The sequence below is a fragment of the Crinia signifera genome, chromosome 6 (genome assembly GCF_055691185.1).
Source record: "Crinia signifera chromosome 6, ASM5569118v1, whole genome shotgun sequence".
NCBI classification, from domain to species: Eukaryota; Metazoa; Chordata; class Amphibia; order Anura; family Myobatrachidae; genus Crinia; species Crinia signifera.
In genome coordinates, this window is record NC_139222.1 from 289,158,914 (window position 1) to 289,185,998 (window position 27,085).

General features: G+C 53.4%; 1 protein-coding gene across 1 annotated transcript in view; it reads left to right on the forward strand.

Annotated features, from left to right (window-relative positions):
* ATRNL1 (attractin like 1) overlaps positions 1-27,085 on the forward strand; it is a 656,009-nt gene that overhangs the window by 213,752 nt on the left and 415,172 nt on the right. The window contains exon 12 of the mRNA XM_083149894.1: positions 26,028-26,112. Coding sequence (XP_083006020.1) covers positions 26,028-26,112 — 85 coding nt within the window. The remainder of the gene's footprint in view (positions 1-26,027; positions 26,113-27,085) is intronic.

Consider the following 27,085-nt stretch of genomic DNA (forward strand, 5'->3'; position numbering starts at 1 on the left):
ATAAAATTATCCGGCACTCAGCCTGCGCCGCACTTACCGATCTTCTGTCTTCCGCAGATAAAAGCATCGCTGCATTCTGTATTTGGGCTTTGTGGATTTGTGCTACTGTACAATTTCATTGTCTCCCTTCTAGAGCGTTTCTGCTGAGCTGAGAGGGTGTAATAACTGTATTTAGCTGGCACTCCATTGCTGCAAAGGGGCGACTGATTAACTGAGTGGCAGCGAGGGGAACGGGCTGGGCACGGAGCTCGCCATCCACACAAACTAATTCCCCCTCTCTATCCGTAAATGAAAAATAAACTCTGTAAAAGGCCCCGTCCTCGCACAAGTGCATTTGTGTTTTCCCCTGAATGAGACAAATCAATTGCAAATCCTCCGATAATGGACCATTTAATTCCATTAGCTCCGCAGTTGGGTCTGAAAGGCTCGGACCTGTATGAATGCCTCGATTGGTCCAGCGCTGTGTACATGTCGTTCTGGCACATGAGCCCAATACAATGAGGAACTATTATGTTCCCTAATGATGCCACTTCTCCCCCCGTCCCATTGTCTGTGTCAGAGTAGGGATTTATTTACCTGTCTTGGAACTAGTCTGTACTTCACCATAAGCACTATTATCGTGTCGTCTGATTGGACCTGACATGTAGCACAACATATTTATTGCCTATTGTGTAGTTATTGTGGTTAGACCAATAGGAATATACAGTATGAATGATGGCAGAAAGGTCGGGATACAATGCACAGGAAACAAATACATCCGGCTTTCCTTCTACAAGCTGTACCTGTACCCGTACAGCCGGAGTCAGTATTTACATCAATGCAATGTACTTGTCTATTGTATCTTGTGAAAGAAGAAAGTAACATGGCGTGAGTTCTCCTCTAACTGCGAAGAACCCTTTCTACCATATACCTGAAGGATTGTTCTATAGAATCTGCTTTACTAGCAATATGTGTGGAAGACGTCAGTAACTAGCAATATGTGTGGAAGACGTCAGTAAAATGGTGCGTCACAGATAGAAGCTTATTTATTGTGTGGCAAGGTATCACGTACACCCGATATGATGAAGTCTTGTCTTTATTTTGTAGCCGGTACACAGCATAGGTTCCCCTCATGTGGGAATGCTGTACCTGCCACAATCGGTATATTTACCTCTATACTGTTACTACATCCTTCCTGTCTGTTTTATGCCTGATCCCAAGTGATAAAATGGCTACACTCGGACCCATAGGACAGATGTGTCTGTATCAATCTCCTATATTATGATCAGCCTTTGTGATGCTTTATATATATATATATATATATATATATATATATTCACACTCACATGCATTTGCTGTTGACCCTTCTACCTATGGCGGGTGATGGAATAAATCAGTGTTTATTTATGAACCATTTATCAGGCTGGAGATAGGCGAGATGGGGGATGCCAGCTGTCTTATGCGCCTGATACACACAAAGCCCTGTGCAATAGTGCGCGGCTTATGTTGTACAATATGTGTGGCCCCTTCTCCGTCCTTGTGCTGCTCTCGGCAGATAATTACAGTGTTACCGTGAGGCCCTGCCGGTGAGAGATAACACTGAATGTGACCTTCCTATCTGTCCAGGAACTAGCCACACAGCATGTACCAAGTAATGTTCCAGCAACAGATGCCTGCTTCAGGTGGACAGGAGGAGTCTGCCAGGCGCATTTACATTCTGAGGCCTGTGATTGATGTACCAGGTGGTATAATGACTAGGTCACAGCCCCCGCACGCCTCTACAACATGGTCATGTCTCTAAGTTACAGATCACATACAGTTTCCCCAAAAAATGGCTAAAAAGAATACCTCACAAAATGCATAGGATGTCTTCAAGGTGCAGTTGGTTTGACTAATAGAACCACTCTGGATAGAACCACTCTGTATATGAGTAATGTCAGTGTTATTACTGAATCCTAATCCTGGATAAGGTGCACTCTCAGTGATGTCACTGGCTTCTAATGACTGGACAGGCTGCATTCTTAGTGATGTCACTGGCTCCTAGTCCCTGGATAGACTGCATTCTTAGTGATGTCACTGACTCCTAGTCCCTGGATAGACTGCCTTCTTAGTGATGTCACTGACTCCTAGTCCCTGGATAGACTGCCTTCTTAGTGATGTCACTGACTCCTAGTCCCTGGATAAACTGCATTCTTAGTGATGTCACTGACTCCTAATCCCTGGACAGGCTGCACTCTCAGTGATGTCACTGGCTCCTAGTCCCTGGACAGGCTGCATTATTAGTGATATCACTGGCTCCTAGTCCCTGGATAAACTGCATTCTTAGTGATGTCACTGACTCCTAGTCCCTGGATAGACTGCATTCTTAGTGATGTCACTGGCTCCTAGTCCCCGTATAGGAAGCACTCTCAGTGATGTCACTGGCTCCTAGTGACTGGACAGGCTGCACTCTCAGTGACGTTACGGTCTCCTTGTCCCTAGATAGGCTGCATTCTTAGTGATGTCACTGGCTCCTAGTCCCTAGATAGGCTGCATTCTTAGTGATGTCACTGGCTCCTAGTCCCTGGACAGGCTGCATTCTCAATGATTTCACTGGCTCCTAGTCCCCGTATAGACTGCATTATTAGTGATATCACTGGCTCCTAGTCCCTAGATAGGCTGCATTCTTAGTGATGTCACTGGCTCCTAGTCCCTAGATAGGCTGCATTCTTAGTGATGTCACTGGCTCCTAGTCCCTGGACAGGCTGCACTCTCAGTGACATTACTGTCTCCTTGTCCCTAGATAGGCTGCATTCTTAGTGATATCACTGGCTCCTAGTCCCTAGATAGGCTGCATTCTTAGTGATGTCACTGGCTCCTAGTCCCTGGACAGGCTGCACTCTCAGTGATGTCACTAGCTCCTTGTGACTGGACAGGCTGCACTCTGTGACGTTACTGTCTCCTTGTCCCTGGACAGGCTGCACTCTGTGACGTTACTGTCTCCTTGTCCCTAGATAGGCTGCATTCTTAGTGATGTCACTGGCTCCTAGTCCCTGGACAGGCTGCACTCTCAATGATTCACTGGCTCCTAGTCCCCGTATAGGCTGCATTCTCAGTGATGTCACTGGCTCCTAGTCCCTGGACAGGCTGCACTCTCAATGATTTCACTGGCTCCTAGTCCCCGTATAGGCTGCATTCTCAGTGATGTCACTGGCTCCTAGTGACTGGACAGGCTGCACTCTCAGTGATGTTACTGGCTCCTAGTGACTGGACAGGCTGCACTCTCAGTGACATTACTGTCTCCTTGTCCCTAGATAGGCTGCATTCTTAGTGATGTCACTGGCTCCTTGTCCCTAGATAGGCTGCATTCTTAGTGATGTCACTGTCTCCTTGTCCCTAGATAGGCTGCATTCTTAGTGATGTCACTGTCTCCTTGTCCCTAGATAGGCTGCATTCTTAGTGATGTCACTGGCTTCCAAGACCCTAGATAGGCTGCATTCTCAGTAATGTCACTGGTTCCCAGTGACTGCATAGGCTGATTTCTTAATGATGTCACTGGTTCCCAGTGTAGGATAGACTGCACTCACAGTGATGTCATTGGGTGACAGTGACTGGATAGGCAGCATTTTCAGTTATATCATTGGTTCTGAAGTGAATGGATAGGCTGCATTGGCAGTGATGTCACTAGTTCTTAATGATTAGATAGGCTGCACTCACTGGTTCCTAGTAAATGATAGGCTGTACTCTCAGAGATGTCACTGGTTCCTAGTAAATGATAGGCTGTACTCTCAGAGATGTCACTGGTTCCTAGTAAATGATAGGCTGTACTCTCAGAGATGTCACTGGTTCCTAGTAAATGATAGGCTGTACTCTCAGAGATGTCACTGGTTCCTAGTAAATGATAGGCTGTACTCTCAGAGATGTCACTGGTTCCTAGTAAATGATAGGCTGTGCTCTCAGAGATGTCACTGGTTCCTAGTAAATGATAGGCTGTGCTCTCAGAGATGTCACTGGTTCCTAGTAAATGATAGGCTGTACTCTCAGAGATGTCACTGGTTCCTAGTAAATGATAGGCTGTACTCTCAGAGATGTCACTGGTTCCTAGTAAATGATAGGCTGTACTCTCAGAGATGTCACTGGTTCCTAGTAAATGATAGGCTGTACTCTCAGAGATGTCACTGGTTCCTAGTAAATGATAGGCTGTACTCTCAGAGATGTCACTGGTTCCTAGTAAATGATAGGCTGTACTCTCAGAGATGTCACTGGCTCCTAGTAAATGATAGGCTGTACTCTCAGAGATGTCACTGGTTCCTAGTAATTGGATTGGTTGCATTCTGGCTAATGTCCCTAGTTTTCTGTCCTGTTATCCTCCGCACTATGACATGGAGCTGTGTGTCCTAATGAGAGGTTAGACGTGCAAAGGGACATTTCTTCTTACATAGGCATTTTGTATTTCTGCTTTCACTGTGAATGACAGGGGATGTTTGTGGGGTGTTCTCATTTATTCCCTCACAGGTGGTGAGAACACTCTGTTTTCCAGGCACTATGTTTCCCCACCACTAGGGTGGCCGAGGCTCCTGTTACGTGAGCTGCAGTTCTGGTTATCACCAGAGGAGGTGCTGCTCTGTAGACTCTGTTCTGCGCTCTGGTAATGGATGGTTCAATTAGTCCAGCATGGACTACACTCGGCACCTGCTCGGTGATGTTCACGTATGTTTCATGTTAGTGGTTCAGGTTTTCTGGATCTGCCAAGCCAAAGGACTTATGTTTCATGTTTCGCCGTGCCAAGATTCCTGGATACCTGCACCTGTTCACATTCCTGTGACTGCCAAGCTAAGGAACTCTGCCATTAATCCGGTTACCCTTGTGCATTGCGTATGTCCCTCCATCCCCAGTAATAACCTGTGTATTCCTGCACACAGTGGTGGCAGAGAAGTTGGTGACATATGGTGCAGCAAATATGACCCCCGTGTGTCTATGTCAAGTGCATCTGAAAGCTGGCGTGTCCTAGCTGGATTCCCAGAGATCTACATATAGGGGGTTATTCTAATTGACACGCCCCAGTTTGCCTTCTCCTCTCTGTATAAAACACTGCTTCCTTCCTCTCTCGCTGTGCCCTGCGCTCTCTATAAAACACTGCTTCCTCCCTCTCTCGCTGTGCCCTGCGCTCTCTATAAAACACTGCTTCCTCCCTCTCTCGCTGTGCCCTGCGCTCTCTATAAAACACTGCTTCCTCCCTCTGTCGCTGTGCCCAGCGCTCTCTATAAAACACTGCTTCCTCCCTCTCTCGCTGTGCCCAGCGCTCTCTATAAAACACTGCTTCCTCCCTCTGTCGCTGTGCCCTGCGCTCTCTATAAAACACTGCTTCCTCTCTCTCTCGCTGTGCCCTGCGCTCTCTATAAAACACTGCTTCCTCCCTCTCTCGCTGTGCCCTGCGCTCTCTATAAAACACTGCTTCCTCCCTCTGTCGCTGTGCCCTGCGCTCTCTATAAAACACTGCTTCCTCCCTCTCTCGCTGTGCCCAGCGCTCTCTATAAAACACTGCTTCCTTCCTCTCTCGCTGTGCCCTGCGCTCTCTATAAAACACTGCTTCCTCCCTCTGTCCCTGTGCCCAGCGCTCTCTATAAAACACTGCTTCCTCCCTCTCTCGCTGTGCCCTGCGCTCTCTATAAAACACTGCTTCTTCCCTCTCTCATTGTGCCCAGCGCTCTCTACAAAACACTGCTTCCTCCCTCTCTCGCTGTGCCCAGCGCTCTCTATAAAACACTGCTTCCTCCCTCTCTTGCTGTGCCCAGCGCTCTCTATAAAACACTGCTTCTTCCCTCTCTTGCTGTGCCCAGCGCTCTCTACAAAACACTGCTTCTTCCCTCTCTCATTGTGCCCAGCGCTCTCTACAAAACACTGCTTCCTCCCTCTCTCGCTGTGCCCAGCGCTCTCTATAAAACACTGCTTCCTCCCTCTCTCACTGTGCCAAGCGCTCTCTATAAAACACTGCTTCTTCCCTCTCTCATTGTGCCCAGCGCTCTCTACAAAACACTGCTTCCTCCCTCTCTCGCTGTGCCCAGCGCTCTCTACAAAACACTGCTTCCTCCCTCTCTCGCTGTGCCCAGCGCTCTCTATAAAACACTGCTTCCTCCCTCTCGCTGTGCCCAGCTCTCTCTATAAAACACTGCTTCCTCCCTCTCTCGCTGTGCCCAGCGCTCTCTATAAAACACTGCTTCCTCCCTCTCTCGCTGTGCCCTGCGCTCTCTATAAAACACTGCTTCCTCCCTCTCTCGCTGTGCCCAGCACTCTCTATAAAACACTGCTTCCTCCCTCTCTCGCTGTGCCCAGCGCTCTCTATAAAACACTGCTTCCTCCCTCTCTCGCTGTGCCCAGCGCTCTCTATAAAACACTGCTTCCTCCCTCGCTCGCTGTGCCCAGCGCTCTCTATAAAACACTGCTTCCTCCCTCTCTCGCTGTGCCCAGAGCTCTCTATAAAACACTGCTTCCTCCCTCTCTCGCTGTGCCCAGCTCTCTCTATAAAACACTGCTTCCTCCCTCTCTCGCTGTGCCCAGTGCTCTCTATAAAACACTGCTTCCTCCCTCTCTCGCTGTGCCCTGCGCTCTCTATAAAACACTGCTTCCTCCCTCTCTCGCTGTGCCCAGCACTCTCTATAAAACACTGCTTCCTCCCTCTCTCGCTGTGCCCAGCGCTCTCTATAAAACACTGCTTCCTCCCTCTCTCGCTGTGCCCTGCGCTCTCTATAAAACACTGCTTCCTCCCTCTCTCGCTGTGCCCTGCGCTCTCTATAAAACACTGCTTCCTCTCTCTCGCTTTGCCCTGCGCTCGCTATAAAACACTGCGTCCTCCCTCTCTCGCTGTTCCCTGCGCTCTCTATAAAACACTGCTTCCTCCCTCTCTCGCTGTGCCCTGCGCTTTCTATAAAACACTGCTTCCTCCCTCTCTCGCTGTGCCCTGCACTCGCTATAAAACACTGCTTCCTCCCTCTCTCGCTGTGCCCTGCGCTCTCTATAAAACACTGCTTCCTCCCTCTCTCGCTGTGCCCTGCGCTCTCTATAAAACACTGCTTCCTCCCTCTCTCGCTGTGCCCTGCGCTCTCTATAAAACACTGCTTCCTCCCTCTCTCGCTGTGCCCTGCGCTCTCTATAAAACACTGCTTCCTCCCTCTCTCGCTGTGCCCAGTGCTCTCTATAAAACACTGCTTCCTCCCTCTCTCGCTGTGCCCAGCGCTCTCTATAAAACACTGCTTCCTCCCTCTCTCTCTGTGCCCAGCGCTCTCTATAAAACACTGCTTCCTCCCTCTCTCGCAGTGCCCAGCGCTCTCTATAAAACACTGCTTCCTCCCTCTCTCGCTGTTCCCTGCGCTCTCTCTAAAACACTGCTTCCTCCCTCTCTCGCTGTGCCCAGCGCTCTCTCTAAAACAGTGCTTCCTCCCTCTCTCGCTGTGCCCTGCGCTCTCTATAAAACGCTGCTTCCTCCCTCTCTCGCTGTGCCCAGCGCTCTCTATAAAACGCTGCTTCCTCCCTCTCTCGCTGTGCCCAGCGCTCTCTATAAAACACTGCTTCCTCCCTCTCTCGCTGTGCCCAGCGCTCTCTATAAAACACTGCTTTCTCCCTCTCTCGCTGTGCCCAGCGCTCTCTATAAAACACTGCTTCCTCCCTCTCTCGCTGTGCCCTGCGCTCTCTATAAAACACTGCTTCCTCCCTCTCTCGCTGTGCCCTGCGCTCTCTATAAAACACTGCTTCCTCCCTCTCTCGCTGTGCCCTGCGCTCTCTATAAAACACTGCTTCCTCCCTCTCTCGCTGTGCCCAGCGCTCTCTATAAAACACTGCTTCCTCCCTCTCTCGCTGTGCCCTGCGCTCTCTATAAAACACTGCTTCCTCCCTCTCTCGCTGTGCCCTGCGCTCTCTATAAAACACTGCTTCCTCCCTCTCTCGCTGTGCCCAGCGCTCTCTATAAAACACTTCTTCCTCCCTCTCTCGCTGTGCCCAGCGCTCTCTATAAAACACTGCTTCCTCCCTCTCTCGCTGTGCCCAGCGCTCTCTATAAAACACTGCTTCCTCCCTCTCTCGCTGTGCCCAGCGCTCTCTATAAAACACTGCTTCCTCCCTCTCTCGCTGTGCCCTGCGCTCTCTATAAAACACTGCTTCCTCCCTCTCTCGCTGTGCCCTGCGCTCTCTATAAAACACTGCTTCCTCCCTCTCTCGCTGTGCCCAGCGCTCTCTATAAAACACTGCTTCCTCCCTCTCTCGTTGTGCCCTGCGCTCTCTATAAAACACTGCTTCCTCCCTCTCTCGCTGTGCCCAGCGCTCTCTATAAAACACTGCTTCCTCCCTCTCTCGATGTGCCCTGCGCTCTCTATAAAACACTGCTTCCTCCCTCTCTCGTTGTGCCCTGCGCTCTCTATAAAACACTGCTTCCTCCCTCTGTCGCTGTGCCCTGCGCTCTCTATAAAACACTGCTTCCTCCCTCTCTCGCTGTGCCCAGCGCTCTCTATAAAACACTGCTTCCTCTCTCGCTGTGCCCTGCACTCTCTATAAAACACTGCTTCCTCCCTCTCTCGCTGTGCACTGCGCTCTCTATAAAACACTGCTTCCTCCCTCTCTCGCTGTGCCCTGCGCTCTCTATAAAACACTGCTTCCTCCCTCTCTCGCTGTGCCCAGCGCTCTCTATAAAACACTGCTTCCTCCCTCTCTCGCTGTGCCCTGCGCTCTCTATAAAACACTGCTTCCTCCCTCTCTCGCTGTGCCCTGCGATCTCTATAAAACACTGCTTCCTCCCTCTCTCGCTGTGCCCTGCGCTCTCTATAAAACACTGCTTCCTCCCTCTCTCGCTGTGCCCTGCGCTCTCTATAAAACACTGCTTCCTCCCTCTCTCGCTGTGCCCTGCGCTCTCTATAAAACACTGCTTCCTCCCTCTCTCGCTGTGCCCTGCGCTCTCTATAAAACACTGCTTCCTCCCTCTCTCGCTGTGCCCTGCGCTCTCTATAAAACACTGCTTCCTCCCTCTCTCGCTGTGCCCTGCGCTCTCTATAAAACACTGCTTCCTCCCTCTCTCGCTGTGCCCTGCGCTCTCTATAAAACACTGCTTCCTCCCTCTCTCGCTGTGCCCTGCGCTTTCTATAAAACACTGCTTCCTCCCTCTCTCGCTGTGCCCTGCGCTCTCTATAAAACACTGCTTCCTCCCTCTCTCGCTGTGCCCTGCGCTCTCTATAAAACACTGCTTCCTCCCTCTCTCGCTGTGCCCTGCGCTCTCTATAAAACACTGCTTCCTCCCTCTCTCGCTGTGCCCTGCGCTCTCTATAAAACACTGCTTTCTCCCTCTCTCGCTGTGCCCTGCGCTCTCTATAAAACACTGCTTCCTCCCTCTCTCGCTGTGCCCTGCGCTCTCTATAAAACACTGCTTCCTCCCTCTCTCGCTGTGCCCTGCGCTCTCTATAAAACACTGCTTCCTCCCTCTCTCGCTGTGCCCTGCGCTCTCTATAAAACACTGCTTCCTCCCTCTCTCGCTGTGCCCTGCGCTCTCTATAAAACACTGCATCCTCCCTCTCTCGCTGTGCCCAGCGCTCTCTATAAAACACTGCTTCCTCCCTCTCTCGCTGTGCCCTGCGCTCTCTATAAAACACTGCTTCCTCCCTCTCTCGCTGTGCCCTGCGCTCTCTATAAAACACTGCTTCCTCCCTCTCTCGCTGTGCCCTGCGCTCTCTATAAAACACTGCTTCCTCCCTCTCTCGCTGTGCCCTGCGCTCTCTATAAAACACTGCTTCCTCCCTCTCTCGCTGTGCCCTGCGCTCTCTATAAAACACTGCTTCCTCCCTCTCTCGCTGTGCCCAGCGCTCTCTATAAAACACTGCTTCCTCCCTCTCTCGCTGTGCCCTGCGCTCTCTATAAAACACTGCTTCCTCCCTCTCTCGCTGTGCCCTGCGCTCTCTATAAAACACTGCTTCCTCCCTCTCTCGCTGTGCCCTGCGCTCTCTATAAAACACTGCTTCCTCCCTCTCTCGCTGTGCCCTGCGCTCTCTATAAAACACTGCTTCCTCCCTCTCTCGCTGTGCCCTGCGCTCTCTATAAAACACTGTGTCTTCCTAGATAACAATCCTCTAACCAGGAAATCAATAAACCTTTCATATTCACAATGAAGTCCGCCGCCATAAATAGACCTTGCGGTGGTTACATTACAGATGCACCTAAAGTTTATTACGGATGTAAAAGTGGATGTAATTAAGAAGTTAAAGAGGTTGTATAAAATATCGGATGCCTGGTAGACTGACAGCCCCTTCGGACGCCTGGCTGATGGAAGTGTGCAGCGGGCAGGTTGGCGCAGGGTCCGGGGTACTACCCGCCATCTCATTGTGCTGGGTGCGCTGTTTTGTAATATTCTGCCTTGGCATATACTTTAGGGGTACATAGAGAATGGGAGTCATCTGTCATTGTTTTTTTTTTTTTTTTTTGGTAAGGATATTAATATGCCTATCCCAAGCATGTTTAAATTGTACTACTGTATTTGCGTCTACCACCTCTGTTGGGAGGCTATTCCACTTATCTACTACTCTTTCTATGAAAAAATTCTTCCTCGCATTTCCCCTGAATCTTCCTCCCTCTAGTTTCAGTGCATGTCCTCGTGTTCTGTTGCTCCTCTTCCTGTGAAGAATGTCTCCCACCTGTACTTTCCTCCCTCTAGTGTCAGTGCATGTCCTCGTGTTCTGTTGCTCCTCTTCCTGTGAAGAATGTCTCCCACCTGTACCTTCCTCCCTCTAGTGTCAGTGCATGTCCTCGTGTTCTGTTGCTCCTCTTCCTGTGAAGAATGTCTCCCACCTGTACTTTCCTCCCTCTAGTGTCAGTGCATGTCCTCGTGTTCTGCTGCTCCTCTTCCTGTGAAGAATGTCTCCCACCTGTACCTTCCTCCCTCTAGTGTCAGTGCATGTCCTCGTGTTCTGTTGCTCCTCTTCCTGTGAACAATGTCTCCCACCTGTACCTTCCTCCCTCTAGTGTCAGTGCATGTCCTCGTGTTCTGCTGCTCCTCTTCCTGTGAAGAATGTCTCCCACCTGTACCTTCCTCCCTCTAGTGTCAGTGCATGTCCTCGTGTTCTGTTGCTCCTCTTCCTGTGAAGAATGTCTCCCACCTGTACCTTCCTCCCTCTAGTGTCAGTGCATGTCCTCGTGTTCTGTTGCTCCTCTTCCTGTGAAGAATGTCTCCCACCTGTACCTTCCTCCCTCTAGTGTCAGTGCATGTCCTCGTGTTCTGCTGCTCCTCTTCCTGTGACTAATGTCTCCCACCTGTACCTTCCTCCCCCTAGTGTCAGTGCATGTCCTCGTGTTCTGCTGCTCCTCTTCCTGTGAAGAATGTCTCCCACCTGTACCTTGTTAAAACCCTTGATATATTTGAAAGTTTCTATCATGTCCCCCCTTTCCCTTCTCTGCTCTAAAGTATACATATTAAGATCTTTTAGTCTTTCCTGGTACGTTTTGTGATGTAGGCCATGCACCATTTTAGTTGCTCTTCTTTGTACAGTCTCTAATGTATTTATATCCTTCTGGAGATATGGCCTCCAGAACTGAACACAATACTCTAGGTGAGGTCGTACCAATTGTTCCCGTATTCGGCAGCAGGACCTGGGCAGACTGTAACTGTCTAGCTGTTGTGGAACTGCAAGTCCCAGCATTCCCTGCCGACTGATTGTTCTGGTTTGAGGGTGATCCCGGGGATTGTGGCTGTCATACATCACACGTGTATTATACATGTATGTAGCTGTACAGCCGTCATATAGAGAGTGTGTGCAGTTATGTCACTGACGTCTCTCCCCCACCCCCATAAAGCTGCCATTAGGCTGCCATTGATTTCTTTCCCTCCTCGCCGTATCATCGATGGCCTAATTGCTGAGGCAGACATGACGCCTGGATCCTGGACGGAGACGAGTCCAGTAATCAATCGGGTCTTCAAGGTTCCCAGAGCATCCCGAAGGCAGCAGTCAATGAGATAGAGAGAGCAGTCAGTCACTTAGTTCCCTGACAGCGGCGGGTGACTGCGGAGACTCTCACCTACGCAGCAGACAACGCGATGTAGGTCCGAGACATCTCCCCGCCTTGGCCTCCTCCAGTGACATTGATAGGATGATTTGGTTACAGGCTTCCGTTATATGGGGACTGTAACAGTCAGATGCTGTGTGGACCCGCTGTAACTAGCGCTGTGTGTCCTGCTCTGACACAGAGATGCAGACATTGCTCTGTAATGTGCGTGACATTGTTCTCTGTTACACGTGGTCACCCCAAGGGATGAATGATAGAGAACAATATGCTTTATTCCTGGTGATGTGACAGCTAGGTGGCGCTGTTCCAGTAAGTTTTATATCGTAGTATATAGTTAATATAAAGGTGTGACGATAATCAGTACTGGGATTTAGGTGTCATCCCAGACGTTTATCTCTCTTATCACACTTGCATTTATCTCTTGTTAAGGCTTAATACACCTGCCCCATTGTATTTAGAAGTATAAACTTCGTTCTGCCGGTGTGCAATGGTGAATGGTGATGGATGGAAGGAAGGAAGGAATTGGAGGCTGCAGTGATGGAAGGAAGGAAGGGGAGGCTGCAGTGATGGAAGGAAGGGGAGGCTGCAGTGATGGAAGGAAGGGGAGGTTGCAGTGATGGAAGGAAGGGGAGGCTGCAGTGATGGAAGGAAGGGGAGGCTGCAGTGATGGAAGGAAGGAAGGGGAGGCTACAGTGATAGAAGGAAGGAAGGGGGGCTGCAATGATGGAAGGAAGGAAGGGGAGGCTGCAGTGATGGAAGGAAGGAAGGGGGGCTGCAATGATGGAAGGAAGGAAGGGGAGGCTGCAGTGATGGAAGGAAGGAAGGAAGGGGAGGCTGCAGTGATGGAAGGAAGGAAGGAAGGTGAGGTTGCAGTGATGGAAGGAAGGGGAGGCTGCAGTGATGGAAGGATTGAAGGGAAGGCTGCAGTGATGGAAGGAAGGGGAGGCTGCAGTGATGGAAGGAAGGAAGGGGAGGCTGCAGTGATGGAAGGGAGGAAGGAAGGCGAGGTTGCAGTGATGGAAGGAAGGCGAGGTTTCAGTGACGGAAGGAAGGAAAGAAGGAAGGAAGGGGAGGCTGCAGTGATGGAAGGAAGGGGAGGCTGCAGTGATGGAAGGAAGGAAGGGGAGGCTGCAGTGATGGATGGAAGGAAGGAAGGAAGGGGAGGCTGCAGTGATGGAAGGAAGGCAAGGTTGCAGTGATGGAAGGAAGAAAGGAAGGGGAGGCTGCAGTGATGGAAGGAAGGCGAGGCTGCAGTGATGGAAGGAAGGAAGGGGAGGCTGCAGTGAAGGAAGGAAGGGGAGGCTGCAGTGATGGAAGGAAGGGAGGCGGGGCTGCAGTGAAGGAAGGAAGGGGAGGCTGCAGTGATGGAAGTAAGGAAGGAAGGGGAGGCTGCAGTGATGGAAGGAAGTAAGGGGAGGCTGCAGTGATGGAAGGAAGGCGAGGTTGCAGTGACGGAAGGAAGGAAGGGGAGTCTGCAGTGATGGAAGGAAGGCGAGGTCGCAAATCTCGGGAGGGGGGGTGCAGGGGGGGCGTGAATCGCGGGAGGGGGGTCGCACGTGGGGGGGGGGGGTGGGTTTGCAGTGAATCGCTGGGGCCCTGGCTGGTCGGGGGGAGGTGATGTCAAGGGGGTGGGGTGTGTAGAACACTGGTCTTTCCCTTAGGGGGGGGGGGGCGGGTTTGTGTATCCCACTGGGCGGGAACGTTATATACACAGGGGATGAGTGACAGATCTGGCTAGATATATAAGAGATACCATGGTGAGATTGGTGTGGCATACAGGTAGTGCCGCAGTATATAGGTAATACCATGGTGAGATTGGTGGGACACACAGGTAGTACCGCAGTATATAGGTAATATAATGGTTACATTGGTGTGACACACAGGTAGTGCCGCAGTATATACTGTAGGTAATACCATGGTGACATCGGTGTGGCACACAGGTAGTGCTGCAGTATATAGGTAATACCATGGTGACATTGGTGGGACACACAGGTAGTGCTGCAGTATATAGGTAATACCATGGTGACATTGGTGTGACACACAGGTAGTGCCGCAGTATATAGGTAATACCATGGTGACATTGGTGTGACACAGAGGTAGTGCTGCAGTATATAGGTAATACCATGGTGACATTGGTGTGGCACACAGGTAGTGCCGCAGTATATAGGTAATACAATGGTGAGATTGGTGTGACACACAGGTAGTGCTACAGTATATAGGTAATACCATGGTGAGATTGGTGTGACACACAGGTAGTGCTACAGTATATAGGTAATACCATGGTGACATTGGTGTGACACACAGGTAGTGCCGCAGTATATAGGTAATACCATGGTGAGATTGGTGGGACACACAGGTAGTACCGCAGTATATAGGTAATATAATGGTTACATTGGTGTGACACACAGGTAGTGCCGCAGTATATACTGTAGGTAATACCATGGTGAGATTGGTGTGACACACAGGTAGTGCCGCAGTATATAGGTAATACCATGGTGACATTGGTGTGACACACAGGTAGTGCCGCAGTATATAGGTAATACCATGGTGACATTGGTGTGACACACAGGTAGTGCCGCAGTATATAGGTAATACCATGGTGACATTGGTGTGACACACAGGTAGTGCCGCAGTATATAGGTAATATAATGGTGACATTGGTGTGGCACATAGGTAGTGCCGCAGTATATAGGTAATACCATGGTGACATTGGTGTGACACACAGGTAGTGCCGCAGTATATAAGTAATACCATGGTGACATTGGTGTGACACACAGGTAGTGCCGCAGTATATAAGTAATACCATGGTGACATTGGTTTGACACACAGGTAGTGCCGCAGTATATAGGTAATACCATGGTGACATTGGTGTGACACACAGGTAGTGCCGCAGTATATAGGTAATACCATGGTGACATTGGTGTGACACACAGGTAGTGCCGCAGTATATAGGTAATACCATGGTGACATTGGTGTGACACACAGGTAGTGCTGCAGTATATAGGTAATACCATGGTGACATTGGTGTGACACACAGGTAGTGCCGCAGTATATAGCTATACCAGTAAGGTTAGTGTCGGGTTAACGATGGCGATAAACACGCAGGGCTCAGCCTGTACCGGTGCAATGTTGCTTTCCAGCCGCGCCATCAATCAGTGTTTGTAGCAGTGCTGATAACAGCGTGTGAGAGAGATCAGGCCAGTTATCAGCGCAGCGTGCGGGGCAGATGCCACAGGCGATTACACGTCTGTGTACTTTTCAGCACTTAAGTGATAAAAGCCACTCCACATAGCCTGCGGCCACAATTATCTGCTTATCAGTGCATCCTGGGAACGCTGTGACCGGGGCGCAGAACACGCATGTCACATGTCACCTACTGTCTGCCTAATGGATGCTGAGCAGCTCCGAGGGACAGGCCAGTCACAAGTATTAAACCTAGGAGACATTGCCCCTAGCAACCACATTCTGCTAGTCCAGTGCATGAAACGGTCGCTAGAACCACTGGTTGCTCTAAGCAACATCTTCCCTTGTCCACTATAGAAAGATGTCCTTCACAATCGTCCACGTGGAGCTGGCTCTGTGCCAGCATACTGGTCAGTGCGTCGTCAGTGGTAACCCCTTCCTTTCTGACCGAGGCGTTGCCATATCAACAGTCCAGGTAAACAGAAGCAGGACAAGATTACCAGTGGGGCGACTGCAGCTCCAGGCATTTACTACATGGGAATAGGCCGTCACATGATAATGAAACTGTAATAGTTGCAGCACATCTTACTGTTTTCTAATAATGGAACTTTAATGAAGACAATGCCTGTATTTATAGGTCAAGACTAAAGAATGAAAGACGATGATTTCAAAGTGCATAGAACTGAAATAAATGTGATTGTGAATATTCACAGAATAATAGTCTTTGATGAAAGATAATTACATCTTCAAAGACTAACGATCCTTTGATGTCCGTAGAGTCAGGGGGGCAAAAGACGTTTATCTCTGAAGTCCCTGATACTGCTCTGTGGCCTGGGTGGTGGGTCCGCCATGGGTTTGTAGTGGCCTGTCATGGCAACTGTGTCACTGGTGTGTCACCCACAGAGAGCTGTTCCCATATATAATGTATATAGTCCCGTGTGTCATTCCCTCTCCTATACTGTGCTCAGTAGGCCCACAGGAAGTGGCGTTACTGGTGTTACCTGTTACCATATATAATGTGCTGCTGTCAGTGAGGCTGTGACGTGCTGCTGTCAGTGAGGTTGTGACATGCTGCTGTCAGTGAGGCTGTGACGTGCTGCTGTCAGTGAGGCGGGGATGTGCTGCTGTCAGTGAGGTTGTGACATGCTGCTGTCAGTGAGGCTGTGACGTGCTGCTGTCAGTGAGGCTGTGACGTGCTGCTGTCAGTGAGGCTGTGACGTGCTGCTGTCAGTGAGGCGGGGATGTGCTGCTGTCAGTGAGGTTGTAACGTGCTGCTGTCAGTGAAGTTGTGACGTGTTGCTGTCAGTGAAGTTGTGACGTGCTGCTGTCAGTGAGGCTGTGACGTGCTGCTGTCAGTGAGGCTGTGACGTGCTGCTGTCAGTGAGGCGGGTACGTGCTGCTGTCAGTGAGGCAGGGACGTGCTGCTGTCAGTGAGGCTGGGATATGCTGCTTTCAGTGAGGCGGGGATGCACTGCTCTCAGTGATGAGGAAGTGAGGGATGCTGTCAGTGAGGCGGGGGCGTGCTGCTGTCAGTGAGAAGTGCTGCTGTCAGTGAGGCGGGGATGTGCTGCTGTCAGTGAGACGTGCTGCTGTCAGTGAGGCGGGCTGCTGTCAGTGAGGCGGGCAGGTGCTGCTGTCAGTGCGGCGGGGACATGCTGCCCGTCAGTGCGGCGGGGACGTGCTGCTCTCAGCGAGGCGGGGACGTGCTGCGGTCAGTGAGGCGGGGACGTGCTGCGGTCAGTGAGGCGGGGACGTGCTGCTCTCAGTGAGGCGGGGACGTGCTGCGGTCAGTGAGGCTGTGACGTGCTGCTGTAAGTGAGGCGGGGACGTGCTGCTGTCAGTGAGGCGGGGACGTGCTGCTGTCAGTGAGGACGTGCTGCTGTCAGTGAGGCGGAATATGCTGCTGTCAGTGAGACGTGCTGCTGTCAGTGCGGTTGGGACATGCTGCCCGTCAATGCGGAGGGGACGTGCTGCTGTCAGTGAGGCGGGGATGCACTGCTCTCAGTGATGAGGAAATGAGGGATGCTGTCAGTGAGGCGGGGATGTGCTGCTGTCAGTGAGGCGGGGACGTGCTGCTGTCAGTGAGGACGTGCTGCTGTCAGTGAGGACGTGCTGCTGTCAGTGAGGACGTGCTGCTGTCAGTGAGGTGGGGACGTGCTGCGGTCAGTGAGGCGGGGACGTGCTGCGGTCAGTGAGGCGGGGACGTGCTGCGGTCAGTGAGGCGGGGACGTGCTGCGGTCAGTGAGGCGGGGACGTGCTGCTGTAAGTGAGGCGGGGACGTGCTGCTGTCAGTGAGGCGGGATGTGCTGCTGTCAGTGAGGACGTGCTGCTGTCAGTGAGGCGGGATGTGCTGCTGTCAGTGAGACGTGCTGCTGTCAGTGCGGCGGGGACATGCTGCCCGTCAGTGCGGAGGGGACGTGCTGCTGTCAGTGAGGCGGGGATGCACTGCTCTCAGTGATGAGGAAATGAGGGATGCTGTCAGTGAGGCGAGGATGCACTGCTCTCAGTGATGAGGAAATGAGGGATGCTGTCAGTGAGGCGGGGATGTGCTGCTGTCAGTGAGGCGGGGACGTGCTGCTGTCAGTGAGGACGTGCTGCTGTCAGTGAGGACGTGCTGCTGTCAGTGAGGACGTGCTGCTGTCAGTGAGGCGGGGATGTGCTGCTGTCAGTGAGGACGTGCTGCGGTCAGTGAGGCGGGGACGTGCTGCGGTCAGTGAGGCGGGGACGTGCTGCTGTAAGTGAGGCGGGGACGTGCTGCTGTCAGTGAGGCGGGATGTGCTGCTGTCAGTGAGGACGTGCTGCTGTCAGTGAGGCGGGATGTGCTGCTGTCAGTGAGACGTGCTGCTGTCAGTGCGGCGGGGACATGCTGCCCGTCAGTGCGGAGGGGACGTGCTGCTGTCAGTGAGGCGGGGATGCACTGCTCTCAGTGATGAGGAAATGAGGGATGCTGTCAGTGAGGACGTGCTGCTGTCAGTGAGACGTGCTGCTGTCAGTGAGACGTGCTGCTGTCAGTGAGGCGGGCAGGTCCTGCTGTCAGTGATGAGGAAATGAGGGATGCTGTCGGTGAGGCAGGGACGTGCTGCGGTCAGTGAGGACGTGCTGCTGTCAGTGAGGACGTGCTGCTGTCAGTGAGGCGGGCAGATGCTGCTGTCAGTGCGGCGGGGACATGCTGCCCGTCAGTGTGGAGGGGACGTGCTGCTGTCAGTGAGGCGGGGATGCACTGCTCTCAGTGATGAGGAAATGAGGGATGCTGTCGGTGAGGCGGGGACGTGCTGTAAGGTGCATCTGTGAGCAGTGTTTCTGTGATTGATGATAGTGTAGCAGGTGTGGTGTGATACAGCTGTGATGGGGTTTTGATGATAGTTGGAAATAGTTTAGGTGTGCGATCATTGGGAAAAATTACACGGTCATGTGATCTAAGGTGTCCAATCAGGTTTGTGGAATTTCTTTCATTATAATACACCATTTTATACTGTCCCCACCCACAGCTCTCTGATGACGACTGATCGTGATAAAACGTAGCATTAATAAAATGTATAGATAGATACAGTAGATAGATACAGCAGATAGATAGATTCAGTGGAAAGCTTGTTCATTAGCATAGGACAGCTACACGGGGGTTACTGTGCCGCCTCTGTATATATCTAGAGCAGAGCTTTTGTTTTATATACAGTACTGTATGAACTTGCAGATACTGTAATGTCAGATGTATTCTCCCTGGCAGTTCTCCTGACGCCCTCTAGATGGCACTGTTCTATCAGAGTTTAGCCATCATCCATGAGCTATTCCAGTGTGTTGTATTAACCCTTCCTCTACATACTGGGGCATATTCAGTGTATAACCATCTGCGCTCTCCTATCACCCATTATAATCCCGGTTACTGTAATCTCTGCATCAGGGGCTACAGTCACACAACCGCCTCATTAACACCTAGGGGGCTCAGTGTCTATGGGGAATTGTTCCTGCTGCAGATACAGACGGTGTAATGGGAAGTGTTACTGCCTCCCTGGTCCCAGCACTGAGGTCAGGACTATGGGGTTTGTATGTTCTCCCCTGTGCTTGCGTGGGTTTCCTCCGGGTGCTCTGGATTTCTCCCAAAATCCCAATATATACTGGTAGATTAATTTGCTCCTAACCTATGGATCCTAGCGTGACTGTGTGTACATGGGAATATAGAGTGTAAGCTCCTGTGTGCAGGCACTGAATGATTACACATCCTCTGACTGTACAATGCTGCAATATATGAGGCGTTACAGCACAGGGATGGGATGTGTGCCCCTCACAGCTCCTTTTGGGTGGGTGTATTCCCTGCATCTGTGGGCACACGTTCCCTGGGTGGGTGTATTCCTCTGTCTGTGGGCAGATGTTCCCTGGGTGGGTGTATTCCCTGTGCCTGTGGGCAGACGTACCCTGGGTGGGTGTATTCCCTGCATCTGTGGGCACACGTACCCTGGGTGGGTGTATTCCCTGCATCTGTGGGCACACGTTCCCTGGGTGGGTGTATTCCTCTGTCTGTGGGCAGACGTTCCCTGGGTGGGTGTATTCCCTGTGCCTGTGGGCAGACGTACCCTGGGTGGGTGTATTCCCTGCATCTGTGGGCACACGTACCCTGGGTGGGTGTATCCCCTGCATCTGTGGGCACACGTACCCTGGGTGGGTGTATCCCCTGCATCTGTGGGCACACGTACCCTGGGTGGGTGTATTACCTGTGTCTGTGGGCAGACGTACCCTGGGTGGGTGTATTCCCTGCGTCTGTGGGCAGATGTACCCTGGGTGGGTGTATTACCTGTGTCTGTGGGCACACGTACCCTGGGTGTATTACCTGTGCCTGTGGGCAGATGTACCCTGGGTGGGTGTATTTCCTGTGTCTGTGGGCAGATGTACCCTGGGTGGGGGGAATTCCCTGTGTCTGTGGGCAGACGTACCCTGGGTGGGCGTATTTCCTGTGCCTGTGGGCAGACGTACCCTGGGTGGGCGTATTTCCTGTGTCTGTGGGCACACGTACCCTGGGTGTATTACTTGTGCCTGTGGGCAGATGTACCCTGGGTGGGTGTATTTCCTGTGTCTGTGGGCAGATGTACCCTGGGTGGAGGGAATTCCCTGTGTCTGTGGGCAGACGTACCCTGGGTGGGCGTATTTCCTGTGCCTGTGGGCAGACGTACCCTGGGTGGGTGTATTACCTGTGTCTGTGGGCACACGTACCCTGGGTGTATTACCTGTGCCTGTGGGCAGATGTACCCTGGGTGGGTGTATTTCCTGTGTCTGTGGGCAGATGTACCCTGGGTGGGGGGAATTCCCTGTGTCTGTGGGCAGACGTACCCTGGGTGGGCGTATTTCCTGTGCCTGTGGGCAGACGTACCCTGGGTGGGCGTATTTCCTGTGTCTGTAGGCAGATGTACCCTGGGTGGGCGTATTCCCTGTGTCTGTGGGCAGACGTACCCTGGGTGGGTGTATTCCCTGTGTCTGTGGGCACTCGTACCCTGGGTGGTGGGTGTATTCCCTGTGTCTGTGGGCACTCGTACCCTGGGTGGGTGTATTCCCTGTGTCTGTGGGCACTCGTACCCTGGGTGGGTGTATTTCCTGTGCCTGTGGCCAGACGTTCCCTGGGTGGGTGTATTCCCTGTGTCTGTGGGCACACGTATCCTGGGTGGGTGTATTACCTGTGTCTGTGGGCAGACGTACCCTGGGTGGGTGTATTTCCTGTGCCTGTGGGCAGACGTACCCTGGGTGGGTGTATTCCCTGTGCCTGTGGGCACACGGCAGGCGCAGTCTGACATCAGTACCGGCTCTGGGACATTACCACAGTGATTACACGCATCATATCACAGCTGCTGCCATTATTACAGCCCTAGATTCTGGCAGCTCAGGTAGCGGAATTCTCCGGCGCGGATGTCTGGGCTCCGTATTGCAGCTCGGCATGGGACATTTATTAAAGCATTGCTACAAAACCAATATCAAGTTCCTATAAAGTTTTGATGTCTGACAGAGTGCGGTGAGAGAGAGGAGGAGGTGCTCGCGGCCTGTAATCCAGGCGTCCGTTGTGGGCGTCACCATATACCTGCGCACTGTGCGGTGAGAGAGAGGAGGAGGTGCTCGCGGCCTGTAATCCAGGCGTCCGTTGTGGGCGTCACCATATACCTGCGCACTGTGCGGTGAGAGAGAGGAGGAGGTGCTCGCGGCCTGTAATCCAGGCGTCCGTTGTGGGCGTCACCATATACCTGCGCACTGTGCGGTGAGAGAGAGGAGGAGGTGCTCGCGGCCTGTAATCCGGGCGTCCGTTGTGGGCGTCACCATATACCTGCGCACTGTGCCGTGTGAGAGAGAGGAGGAGGTGCTCGCGGCCTGTAATCCAGGCGTCCGTTGTGGGCGTCACCATATACCTGCGCACTGTGCGGTGAGAGAGAGGAGGAGGTGCTCGCGGCCTGTAATCCAGGCGTCCGTTGTGGGTGTCACCATATACCTGCGCACTGTGCAGTGAGAGAGAGGAGGAGGTGCTCGCGGCCTGTAATCCAGGCGTCCGTTGTGGGTGTCACCATATACCTGCGCACTGTGCGGTGAGAGAGAGGAGGAGGTGCTCGCGGCCTGTAATCCAGGCGTCCGTTGTGGGCGTCACCATATACCTGCGCACTGTGCCGTGTGAGAGAGAGGAGGAGGTGCTCGCGGCCTGTAATCCAGGCATCCGTTGTGGGCGTCACCATATACCTGCGCACTGTGCGGTGAGAGAGAGGAGGAGGTGCTCGCGGCCTGTAATCCAGGCGTCCGTTGTGGGCGTCACCATATACCTGCGCACTGTGCGGTGAGAGAGAGGAGGAGGTGCTCGCGGCCTGTAATCCAGGCGTCCGTTGTGGGCGTCACCATATACCTGCGCACTGTGCGGTGAGAGAGAGGAGGAGGTGCTCGCGGCCTGTAATCCAGGCGTCCGTTGTGGGCGTCACCATATACCTGCGCACTGTGCGGTGAGAGAGAGGAGGAGGTGCTCGCGGCCTGTAATCCAGGCGTCCGTTGTGGGCGTCACCATATACCTGCGCACTGTGCAGTGAGAGAGAGGAGGAGGTGCTCGCGGCCTGTAATCCAGGCGTCCGTTGTGGGCGTCACCATATACCTGCGCACTGTGCAGTGAAAGAGAGGAGGAGGTGCTCGCGGCCTGTAATCCAGGCGTCCGTTGTGGGTGTCACCATATACCTGCGCACTGTGCAGTGAGAGAGAGGAGGAGGTGCTCGCGGCCTGTAATCCGGGCGTCCGTTGTGGGCGTCACCATATACCTGCGCACTGTGCGGTGAGAGAGAGGAGGAGGTGCTCGCGGCCTGTAATCCAGGCGTCCGTTGTGGGCGTCACCATATACCTGCGCACTGTGCGGTGAGAGAGAGGAGGAGGTGCTCGCGGCCTGTAATCCAGGCGTCCGTTGTGGGCGTCACCATATACCTGCGCACTGTGCGGTGAGAGAGAGTAGGAGGTGCTCGCGGCCTGTAATCCAGGCGTCCGTTGTGGGCGTCACCATATACCTGCGCACTGTGCCGTGTGAGAGAGGAGGAGGTGCTCGCGGCCTGTAATCCAGGCGTCCGTTGTGGGCGTCACCATATACCTGCGCACTGTGCGGTGAGAGAGAGGAGGAGGTGCTCGCGGCCTGTAATCCAGGCGTCCGTTGTGGGCGTCACCATATACCTGCGCACTGTGCGGTGAGAGAGAGGAGGAGGTGCTCGCGGCCTGTAATCCAGGAGTCCGTTGTGGGCGTCACCATATACCTGCGCACTGTGCGGTGAGAGAGAGGAGGAGGTGCTCGCGGCCTGTAATCCAGGCGTCCGTTGTGGGCGTCACCATATACCTGCGCACTGTGCGGTGAGAGAGAGGAGGAGGTGCTCGCGGCCTGTAATCCAGGCGTCCGTTGTGGGCGTCACCATATACCTGCGCACTGTGCAGTGAAAGAGAGGAGGAGGTGCTCGCGGCCTGTAATCCAGGCGTCCGTTGTGGGTGTCACCATATACCTGCGCACTGTGCAGTGAGAGAGAGGAGGAGGTGCTCGCGGCCTGTAATCCGGGCGTCCGTTGTGGGCGTCACCATATACCTGCGCACTGTGCGGTGAGAGAGAGGAGGAGGTGCTCGCGGCCTGTAATCCAGGCGTCCGTTGTGGGCGTCACCATATACCTGCGCACTGTGCGGTGAGAGAGAGGAGGAGGTGCTCGCGGCCTGTAATCCAGGCGTCCGTTGTGGGCGTCACCATATACCTGCGCACTGTGCGGTGAGAGAGAGGAGGAGGTGCTCGCGGCCTGTAATCCAGGCGTCCGTTGTGGGCGTCACCATATACCTGCGCACTGTGCGGTGAGAGAGAGGAGGAGGTGCTCGCGGCCTGTAACCCAGGCGTCCGTTGTGGGCGTCACCATATACCTGCGCACTGTGCAGTGAAAGAGAGGAGGAGGTGCTCGCGGCCTGTAATCCAGGCGTCCGTTGTGGGTGTCACCATATACCTGCGCACTGTGCAGTGAGAGAGAGGAGGAGGTGCTCGCGGCCTGTAATCCGGGCGTCCGTTGTGGGCGTCACCATATACCTGCGCACTGTGCGGTGAGAGAGAGGAGGAGGTGCTTGCGGCCTGTAATCCAGGCGTCCGTTGTGGGCGTCACCATATACCTGCGCACTGTGCGGTGAGAGAGAGGAGGAGGTGCTCGCGGCCTGTAATCCAGGCGTCCGTTGTGGGCGTCACCATATACCTGCGCACTGTGCCGTGTGAGAGAGGAGGAGGTGCCCGCGGGGAACAGAATAGCCGGCGTGGGGGAACAGAATAGCCGGCGTGGGGGAACAGAATAGCCGGCGTGGGGGAACAGAATAGCCGGCGTGGGGGAACAGAATAGCCGGCATGGGGGAACAGAATAGCCAGCGTGGGGGAACAGAATAGCCGGCGCGGGGGAACAGAGTAGCCGGCGCGGGGGAACAGAATAGCCGGCGTGGGGGAACAGAATAGCCGGCGTGGGGGAACAGAATAGCCGGCGTGGGGGAACAGAATAGCCAGCGTGGGGGAACAGAATAGCCGGCGCGGGGGAACAGAGTAGCCGGCGCGGGGGAACAGAGTAGCCGGCGCGGGGGAACAGAGTAGCCGGCGCGGGGGAACAGAGTAGCCGGCGCGGGGGAACAGAGTAGCCGGCGCGGGGAAACAGAGTAGCCGGCGCGGGGGAACAGAGTAGCCGGCGCGGGGGAACAGAATAGCCAGCGCGGGAGAACAGAGTAGCCAGCGTGGCGTTGTTTTACTCTGGACCCAATTCAGAACTCACGTCTGAATTACCCCCTATGTGTGTGAGAAATGACCAGCTAGGAACTGATTGTCTCACTCTCCACTTTATCTCGCTCCAAGCTTTGATAAATATCCCCCGTAGTCCTTTACTATAATAATTGTGAATTACTTACCATGCACGGCAGCAGGAAAATCGCTCACCTTATTTACTAAGGCTTCATGCACAGACTAAGTAATGCGCATGGATAGGGGCAGTCTGACACATCTATGTGCGCAGGGGCAATTCCAGCTGACTGACCTGCAGCACCTGCCCCTGGGCCATGTGCGCAGGAGCAATTCCAGCTGACTGACCTGCAGCACCTGCCCCTCAGCCGTGAGCGCAGGGGCAATTCCAGCTGACTGACCCGCGGCACCTGCCCCTCAGCCGTGAGCGCAGGGGCAATTCCAGCTGACTGACCCGCGGCACCTGCCCCTCAGCCGTGAGCGCAGGGGCAATTCCAGCTGACTGACCCGCGTCACCTGCCCCTCAGCCGTGAGCGCAGGGGCAATTCCAGCTGACTGACCCGCGTCACCTGCCCCTCAGCCGTGAGCGCAGGGGCAATTCCAGCTGACTGACCTGTGGCACCTGCCCCTCAGCCGTGAGCGCAGGGGCAATTCCAGCTGACTGACCTGCGGCACCTGCCCCTCAGCCGTGAGCGCAGGGGCAATTCCAGCTGACTGACCTGCGGCACCTGCCCCTCAGCCGTGAGCGCAGGGGCAATTCCAGCTGACTGACCCGCGGCACCTGCCCCTTAGCCGTGATCGCAGGGGCAATTCCAGCTGACTGACCTGCGGCACCTGCCCCTCAGCCATGTGCACAGGGGCAATTCCAGCTGACTGACCTGCGGCACCTGCCCCTCAGCCGTCAGCACCCTTAGCCCGCGCTGCATCTCTGCTATCGGGGATTGGCGCTGCGCCCGGTCGGTGTTCTGCCTGCGGCCCTGGCGCAGCATCGTACAGAACAATGCACCTATATACTGCAGGACTGATTCTGAGATGGGAGTTGCCCATAGCAACCCATCAGATACTACTTATCTGTTTAGAAGATAATAGAATCGAATTGGTTGCTATGTTGTTACGTTGTGTGTTACGTTGTGTGTTACTTTGTGTGTTACGTTGTGTGTTACGTTGTGTGTCCCCGTCTGTTATTGTCACATAGGGTAGTTAGCCGTGCGGCAGTCGCCTGTGTTACGTTGTGTGTTACCTTGTGTGTTACGTTGTGTGTTACGTTGTGTGTCCCCGTCTGTCATTGTCACATAGGGTAGTTAGCCGTGCGGCAGTCGCCAGTGTTACGTTGTGTGTTACGTTGTGTGTTACGTTGTGTGTTACATTGTGTTACGTTGTGTGTTACGTTGTGTGCCCCCGTCTGTTATTGTCACATAGGGTAGTTAGCCGTGCGGCAGTCGCCTGTGTTACGTTGTGTGTTACATTGTGTTACGTTGTGTGTCCCCGTCTGTCATTGTCACATAGGGTAGTAAGCCGTGCTGCAGTCGCCAGTGTTACGTTGTGTGTTACGTTGTGTGTTACATTGTGTTACGTTGTGTGTCCCCGTCTGTCATTGTCACATAGGGTGATCTTTCGCTTTCTTTCCTTGCAGCCTGTGATGACTGGAGGGTTCTGCAGAAACCCAATCTGCACCGCAGCGTCAACCGGTTTGGCCACTCTGCGGTCGTCAGTAACGGGTAAGGGCACACCTGACCTGGGAATGATGTACGACTGTGCCAGCCTGGGGTGGATGTGTATGGAGTGGCACAGGGTATGCCCAGGATGTACATGGTTACAGCTAACACTATGGGAGACATAGAGCAGAACTGTCATAGCTCACTGGTCACAGTCAGCTCTGCAGGGGAGGGACACAGCTTTGTGAGGGATGGGGTGTAGTGCTGATCACTGGAGGGTTGGGGTGTAGTGCTGATCACTGGAGGGTTGGGGTGTAGTGCTGATCACTGGAGGGTTGGGGTGTAGTGCTGATCTCTGGAGGGTTGGGGTGTAGTACTGATCACCGGAGGGTTGGGGCGTAGTACTGATGACTGGAGGGTTGGGGTGTAGTACTGATGACTGGAGGGTTGGGTACTAGTACTTGTAGCTAGAGGGTTGGGGTATAGTACTGATCACTGGAGGGTTGGGGTGTAGTACTGATGACAGGAGGGTTGGGGTGTAGTACTGATGACTGGAGGGTTGGGGTGTAGTACTGATGACTGAAGGGTTGGGGCGTAGTACTAATCACCGGAGGGTTCGGACGTAGTACTGATCACCGGAGGGTTGGGGCGTAGTACTGATCACCGGAGGGTTCGGACGTAGTACTGATCACCGGAGGGTTGGGGTGTAGTACTGATCACCAGAGGGTTCGGACGTAGTACTGATCACCGGAGGGTTGGGGTGTAGTACTGATCACCGGAGGGTTCGGACGTAGTACTGATCACCGGAGGGTTGGGGCGTAGTACTGATGACAGGAGGGTTGGGGTGTAGCACTGATCACCGGAGGGTTGGGGTGTAGCACTGATCACCGGAGGGTTGGGGTGTAGTACTGATGACTGGAGGGTTGGGGTGTAGTACTGATGACCGGAGGGTTGGGGCGTAGTACTGTTCACCAGAGGGTTCGGACGTAGTACTGATCACTGGAGGGTTGGGGTGTAGTACTGATGACTGGAGGGT